The sequence below is a fragment of the Brassica oleracea genome, chromosome C2, assembly GCF_000695525.1.
Source record: "Brassica oleracea var. oleracea cultivar TO1000 chromosome C2, BOL, whole genome shotgun sequence".
In the NCBI taxonomy this organism is placed as follows: Eukaryota; Viridiplantae; Streptophyta; class Magnoliopsida; order Brassicales; family Brassicaceae; genus Brassica; species Brassica oleracea.
In genome coordinates this window covers 1,057,759-1,065,737 of record NC_027749.1, presented here as the reverse complement: position 1 = coordinate 1,065,737, position 7,979 = coordinate 1,057,759, and the positions used below count along the sequence as shown (strand labels likewise).

General features: G+C 32.0%; 1 protein-coding gene across 2 annotated transcripts; it reads right to left on the bottom strand.

Moving 5' to 3' along the window:
* Window positions 1-4,827: 4,827 nt before the first annotated feature.
* On the bottom strand, window positions 4,828-7,294 carry LOC106322773 (probable mediator of RNA polymerase II transcription subunit 26b). 2 transcript variants are annotated; one of them, XM_013760908.1, is made up of 8 exons: window positions 6,581-7,294; window positions 6,329-6,397; window positions 6,166-6,248; window positions 6,039-6,091; window positions 5,801-5,968; window positions 5,514-5,707; window positions 5,354-5,435; window positions 4,828-5,268 (listed from the first exon to the last, which is right to left on the bottom strand). In XM_013760908.1, exons 1-8 carry the CDS (start codon window positions 6,971-6,973, stop codon window positions 5,144-5,146), a joined length of 1,167 nt encoding a protein of 388 aa, XP_013616362.1. In that variant the 5' UTR covers window positions 6,974-7,294; the 3' UTR covers window positions 4,828-5,143. The 2 variants fall into 2 exon arrangements, with proteins under 2 accessions (XP_013616362.1, XP_013616363.1); XM_013760909.1 differs by having other exon boundaries at window positions 5,801-5,965; window positions 6,581-7,293.
* Window positions 7,295-7,979: the final 685 nt, after the last annotated feature.

The window sequence follows — 7,979 nt, the reverse complement described above, 5'->3', positions numbered from 1 at the left end:
ATGTACCATGAAAGAGAGTTTAATATACATTAATACAAATGTAGAATGTGTTTAGAAATTTTAAAACAACACTAAATATCATAGGCTTCAGTATATATAGAGAGCATATACCGAAAATATATTTTCGTAAGGGGTTAATACATAGATTTTGAGAAAAATTAAAAAATTCAAAAATACTATTTTAATGCATAGTTGCATCCTTCGTCAAAGAGGTTTGAAACCTTTGTTGTCTCCGTTTTTCTAGAGAATAGCGATTTTATAGTGGTTAGTCCACCAATTTTGGGAGTATTATGAAGTTTTATTAAATTAATTGACAAAACATTAACATGATGCCCATGTACCATGAAAGATAGTTTAATATACATTAATATAGATACATAATGTGTTTAGAAATTTTAAAATAATACTAAAGATCATAGACTTCAGTATATAGAACATTTACCGAAAAACTTAATATTTTTGTAGGGGTTAACTCATAGATTTTGAGAAAAATTCAAAAATATGAAAATACTGTTTTAATGCATAGTTGTATCATTCACTAACATATGATAAATGTCAAAGAGGTTTCGAACCTTTGTTGTCTCCATTTTTCTAGAGAATAGTGATTTTATAGTGGTTAATCCACCAATTTATGGAGTATTACGAAGTTTTACTAAATTAATTGACAAAAAAATTAAAAAGATTGTCCATGTACCATGAAAGAGAGTTTAATATACATTAAGACAAATGTAGAATGTGTTTAGAAATTTTAAAACAACACTAAAGATCATACGCTTCAGTATATAGAGCATTTGACGAAAAATCCAAAGATATGAAAATACTGTTTTAATGCATAGTTGCATCATTCACTAACATATGATGAAGGTTAAAGAGGTTTGTAACCTTTTTTGCCTCCGTTTTTCTAGAGAATGACTATTTTATAGTGGTTAGTCTACCAATTTAGGGAGTATTATAAAGTTTTACTAAATTAATTGACAAAAAATTAAAACGATGATCATGTACCATGAAAGAGAGTTTAATATACATTGATAATGTGTTTAAAAATTTTAAAATAACACTAAAGATTATAGGCTTCAGTATACAGAGCATTTACACTTCAAAATTGCGTCTTTAACGTCGAATCTTTCTTGATTAGCTTTTAAACTAATATGTTCTTGCGTCACGCGGTCCATATCTTTTATTATCTTCTGCTTCAAATTCTCCGAGCCCAAAAGACGCATACTGATATGTTTAATGTGCTTGTGAATGTTTCCTGTCTTGAAGAACAGGCTATCTTTTCCCAGTGGCTTCACTAAACCGTCCGGATAACTTAAACTAAAAAACTTGTTCTCATGCCGTAAAATATCCATGTTCACATCCATATCTCGACGGTTTTTACCCCAAGAATGTTTGTCCGAAACAAAGGACCGTACCTGAAACACTCACACAAACATACAAGATTTCATATCTGTAAGATGAGAGAGAGAGATAGAAGAAAAATAAATGAGACACTATTGAAATCTGACCTTAACATCTTCTTCTTGAGAAATGGGGATATCTCGTAGAATCCATGAGGCTTAAAGTAACCAAACGTCTCTCCGATGATAGGGAAGCCCATTGATTCCGGAGGTAACTTGCCATTAGACTTGGGGTTTGACCATTGGTACCACCAATGGCTAATCCTCGCTACCACTAAGCCTATAACCCACAATCCTACAATCCAAAACAAGCTCATGCTGTTGTGCCTTGAACTATGCATTCGTTGGTCTTATATAGATGATGAATCTTCAATGAAACACGTACTGCCAATTACGTGGATAGAAGAAAGTGACAAGTTATTAGCTAGACTAAATAAAAAATGTGAAAGTTGTGTTTTTCTTTAGTTAATTTTTCTTAGGTTGTTTACTGGTTTTCACATTGAAGATGTTATGTGAATGTGTCTTTTATGGCTAAATGCGGGGAATTCATACATAGATAACGTATATAAAATGGTAAAACCAAAATACTTAGTGTCGGCGTAACCGCAGAAATGATGCGTTAGTTCTTGTAATATCTCGACCACTGTATGGTAGATCGATTCACGAAATAATTAGACTCTATACGTGACAAATAAGGTCGCCCAGAGTAATGAGTAGCCCAATGCAACATGACAAATAAGTTTTTTTGGCCAACCAAAGGTATACTATTATATATATCTATACTATTATATATATATTTATATTGATTTATAAAATAAAATATGTACTTATAGGTAGCATAATCTAATATTTTAAAAATATTTATTAAGAATATTAATGTATATTAAATCTGAAATATAATATGTTATATTTTATCACTCAAAATTATGTTATACGTACATAAAATACTAACGATATTTTAATTATAATTTTCATTATATTGTTAGTATTTTACTATTTAGAACGTTGATTACACCAGATGGTTTAACTAGCATAAACTAATAGCTAGATTACAGTTCATAACAAACGTTATTTATTAACTAATAAATTTAAAATAATGTGATAAAATATAATTTGGAGTAAATCACTACCTAAACTTGGAAAATACTTTGTATTTTTTTCTTTGTGTCTTTATGTTTTTATTTTTATTTTTCACCTACGTTTAAAAAAAACCCAAAAGTATTTAATAAGAAAACCTTTTATAAAAAAAACTAATCAAAACAAAATCTTAGAAGTATATTAAGAAACAAATATTTGGAGCAAATAAATTTCATATACTATACTTTCTTTTGTTGTTAGGTTAATATTCAGACTGATATAGTTATCTTTCATCATGTACTAGTTAAATCATGAAAGAAATTGGTGGATGATTGGTGATCGCAAACGGAATGTACCTACTCTGGGCTTAGCAAACCTTTGAGTTTATGCATGCGTATTGCATCTTCAATGATTTTTTTTCAAGTTGACACCAACTTCGGTTGTCAACCACACATAAGTGGTCTAGTGATAGATGAATTTAATTAGAAAAACATAATTTTTCGAATTCGAAGTAAGCTTATGACATTGAACATATACACGAATATATTTTATTTAAATATTTTTAAAAAGTCTATTCATAAACTACACATCTTTTTGAAAATTGATATGTGCTTTTCCATAAATCGAAATACCCCGCGCTAATCAAAAATTTTTTGGTTGTCTCTTTTGGGCAGTAATATTCTGTCAATGTCATATTAAATCGATTACAACAAAATTGTTTTTTCCTTAGATTCCTTTAATGGAAAAAGTGAAAAGAAAGAGTTTAAAACAAAATAGATGGCCTTCAACGATTTATTAATAATAAAGTAGCTGTAGATGATGAAGACAAAAAAAAATGGTTGTAACTTGTAAAGATGTGAAATCCTTTGCGATCTAAATAGCCCCCACAGCAATCAGGAGCATATCTTTTTGAAAAATATCTAGACATGATATTTATTTGTGGGACATGTGCATTTGTATAATTGTATTCTTTTTAAAATTAACAAAGATAATTTAACATTTATTAAAATTATTAAAACTGTTTTCGTCAAAATTATGGTTTAATCTGCAAATTGTGATATGAATGCTTTTTATCGACTTTTTAAGATTCGAATAAGATGCTTTTGATTTCACCAGTATAAATAAGGAAAAGTCAATATAAATCTGTTTTCGTTAAACTGTTCGTTAAGAAAAAGTCATTGGTTGTTGATATATTTTATCTGCCAGATCAATACATGTGTATTTTTTGTCACCATCATAATTCTTTCAAAGATAAATAAATCCGGAAAATCTATTTAAAAAATCTTATTGATGTGAGCCTACATAAACATAATTTAAAAGTAACCAAGATAGAAAATAGTCAATAAGCGCTTGGTGGTCGATTAGTCAACCACGTTTATGTAGGGTACGTGTGTTGAATTCAACGTGACGGTGACTCTTTTCTCTTGCCGCTTATTTTATTTTGTAGGGCTACATGTTAACCTAATTTTTCTTATAAATAAAGACTTGCACCGCAACTATTTTGGCTTCTTTTTTTGGCATCCACGAACGTTATATCTTTAAGTTCATATTTATGTTTGTTTGATATTATATTATAAATGTATTGATATATTAAATTACTTTCTGAAATATTATGTATATCAATTTTTTTTATAAACTTAGACGACGAAGATACATGTTATAAATGGTGACTTTACACGAGCAAAATTTATTGTTGAATCTTAGCCTGTTTTAACTATGTACATCCATACGATTTTACCATCACGTGATGACGTGAATCATTACGTTCTTCTTTTTTCCAAACTAGTAGTATTTGGGTCACTTTCTCAATCAAATTTTAAAAAGTGCGTTCCCTGCAGATACAAACTGTGATGATGAACTAGACCATTCTCTATCTGACCCTAATTTTTTAATAGGAATGGAAAGAGTAAAAGTGATGGAGGTCACGTGGTACATGTGGTGAAATGCATGCGCGAAATGCCAAAACAGTTTATAGGTAAAAAGACTATTATAAACCCAACAACATTTATTTATAATAAATGTATAATACGCACGAAGGCCACAATGCAGCATTCCTATCCATCCACGTTAACTCTCACAACCACTACCTCCTCTTCTTTCCTTATCCACCTACCTTTCTTTAAGCCTTTCATTGCATAAAGCATCCTATATAAATGTAACAAATAACAACACGTCAAGAAACAACAACATTTGGTTACATTCACATTTAGAACATTAATAGATCATGTCATTTAAAAGATTTTTATTTATTTGAAGAAGAAAAAATGTGATCATCTCTATTGTGAGTTTGTGACCCAAACCATGCATTTCACGTCACTATACAAAGTTAGGTCAAGACTCAAGAGCCAGTCAATTCGGAAAAGCTTTTCTACCACCCCCTCTTTTACAATTTTAAAGTAATGTACGGAACCGAACATGACCCGACCAAACCGGATTAAACTAAACAGGGAGTGTACCGGAAGAGTCTCAAGAATGTAGTAGGAACAAAGAAAGTAACAACAGTTGGGATCCTATATGGCTGCAAACTGGTGGAATTAATAAAGAACAAAAACAGAGGAGTTAACAGTTTTGTTAAAAGAAATGTTTCAGATGTTGAATCTGTTTCATCTTATTTCACCAGAGATTGCTGATACTTGTGGTCTGTTATGTAAATAATGACAGAGAAGAAGCTATTTACGCCTGTCTGACCAATTCCTGTTGTTCATTCCAGGTCTCTTGAGTTGTGGTTTCTGAGCAGCACTACTACCTTGCTTTGGGATCGTCTCGAGTACTTGTATTGTTCTCTGCTTCTTGGCTGTTGGCAACATCACAAATATTTTTTATTTCATTTATAAGTTTCTTGTTTTCAATAATATATTTAAAAAGTAAAAGAAACGAACCTTTATCATGTTGTTGGTAGCTCTCTTGAAGTTTCCTTTTAGCAAACTCAAACTTTGCGTCTGCGCCAAGACCTTTAAGTTTCTGCCAGGAACAAGAACGGTCAATTACATGCATGTCCAAGATTTAAAAAAAAAACAAGAGGTTTTTTGCTACACTCACTTCTTGTTGAGGTCCTGGAGCTTTCCTCTTCTGTTCTTGCTTAAGAGGTCTCCTAGTCCTATCAGCTAATGAAGATGGCTTGATAGATCTAAAAGAAGCGTCTTGTATCCTCATATGTGTTCCCTCAGGTCTTCTCTTCTGTGTTCTTCTTTCGTGTTCTCGGCTTGTGTCATATTCCCCAGAGTCACAAGGATCTGAAAACAAACATTCCCCCAGGGAAAAAAAAATCAATCAACCAAACTAAAACAAACAAACAAACATGAGAATAATTTTATTTTAAAACTCACTTCCATCAAAATCTAGTGAATCAAAGAAATCTCCATTTAATATCTCAAAACCGTTAGCTTCAGGTGTAAAGATATCAACATCATAGGGAAGCGACGGAAACGCTCCTTCTTCTTCTTCCTCATCAACAACAGACGGATTCGCAGACTCTGGTGTACCTCCAGCACCTTCTTGTAAACACAAAGACATTACAACCAAAACTGTAATAAAATGTAAACTCCCATAAAGATAGGAACTTACCAGCTATATCCTTAGTGGTGTTCACCCATTGATCAACCAGCTCCTTCCACTCTCTGCATAAACCTCAAATTAATAATAAACAAATCAATGCCATGTCATATTTAACGAAAGAACCAAAAACTCATACGCGATGAGAGTCTTTGCCAGCTGGCGAATCTGATCAGAACCGTGTTTCCTAAGCCCATTAACAGCCTTTCCGATCTCAGTACTCTGCGTCAGAACAACCTTTAGATCAAACCAAACCAAAACACTCACACTCTCATACAAACTTGTTACACAAGAAACAAAACCTTGAGGATATCCACATCCAAAGACATCAACTTTAACTTCCTCAGAGATTCAATTATCACTTGGTGTGTCTGCCAGAAAAAAAAAACACAATCAGAAACAAGCTTCCATGATCAAAGATTGCAATTCAAAATTAGCAAAAAAAAATTTTATAATTTTACAGAATTTTTTTTTTTTACTTTTTGTTTTTTAACATTTATTTTTACTATAATGTTAAATTAATTCAAAGAAAGTTAAAAGATTAAAAACAAAACCTCGTGGTCTTTGTTGATCAAGACCTCTTTGATCCTAACAACCTCCTTAGAAACAATAGAAAACTCTTCGATCGCATCGCTCAAAGCCTCAGCTTCATCTTCGTAACTATAATTATTACGAACAATCTGATTATTGCTCTCTTTACTTCCACCACCAACCTCATCAACCGCCGTATCTTCGCCGGGAATTGAGAGCTCGAGGTGGTCGCATCCGTTGCAGCGAGCGACTCTGCAGGAGAAGAGAAGCTCGGCGATTTTGTCTCTCTTGGTTTTGAATTTGATCGGGGAATCTGCGGCTGCTACCATGATGGCGTGATCGATGATCTGGAATATATCGGAGTCTGCTCGGCGGAAATAGCCTCTCCAGTGATCTAACGAAGCTGGTGGCTTCATCTTAATCGATCCGGAGGAATCGGATTCTGGTGAATCTCGAGATAAAGTAATAAACTTTCCCGGAAAATTTTAAACTTTCCCAGAAAATTTAGAAGGAGAAGGAAGAAAGATCAGAGAAGAGAGAAAGTAAAAAAGGATTGTGAACGAAAGAATGTATTTGGTAGTTCTCTGGATTTTTAAAAATAATCTGAATCTGAAATAAACTTTCCCGGAATGTCCCACAAGAGATTTTCCTGAGAAAATTAGAAAAGATGAGAACAGAACAGAACAAAACAGACAGAAAATGAAAGAGTTTTGGTTACGTTGTCTGTCTAAATGACTCTAATCTAATAAACCAAAGTATTGTTTGCTGCTCTCATGTTAAACCGGGTTCGGTTTAATTAAATTCCGTTTGGTATTATACTCGTCTTCTCCGAAGTCTACGTATCTGTTTGGTAAAAGATATGATTTTTTTTTTCAAGTTGGTTTTTTTCTTTACGGCTTCTCTTCTTTTGACCTGACGATGATCGGTCTTTTTTGGCTTTTCATTATTTTAATAAAGTATAATTAGAATATTCATTCATCTTTTTCTCTTACACATGCGTTGTACTTGAACGACGAACATAAGTTAGTGATCAAGGTCAAACTCTCTTTTTTTTTTCCACATTTCGTTCATATAACAACTATGCTAGTATGTCACATTGGAAAAGGTTAAAACTCTTGGAGGATCACATTTGAAGATTTTTTTTTTTGTATTCTCATAAAGCTACTGATACATATTCGTTTATCTCTAGTTTAGAAAAAAAGTTAATAGAATGTTGGTGAATCCAATCAAAAACAGAATGATTTTCTTGTGATACAATCATTTAAAGTACATTTAATAGTTAAAAAGATGAATAAAATATTCAATAATATAGTTCTAAATCATTAATCTTTATGATAAATTCAGATTTATACCTAATCCACTTACGGGTTTGTAAGATTCTTAAGTTTTTTATTCTACAAATTTCTTGTATCCAATCATGTT

Excerpts from the sequence above, each read along its gene's own strand:
- LOC106322773 (XM_013760908.1), bottom strand. The coding sequence starts at position 6,973 with ATGAAGCCACCAGCTTCGTTAGATCACTGGAGAGGCTATTTCCGCCGA. Across the intron at positions 6,398-6,580 it reads TGATCAACAAAGACCACGAG|ACACACCAAGTGATAATTGA; the intron begins GTTTTGTTTTTA and ends TTTTTCTGGCAG. Across the intron at positions 5,436-5,513 it reads CTCCAGGACCTCAACAAGAA|AAACTTAAAGGTCTTGGCGC; the intron begins GTGAGTGTAGCA and ends TGTTCCTGGCAG.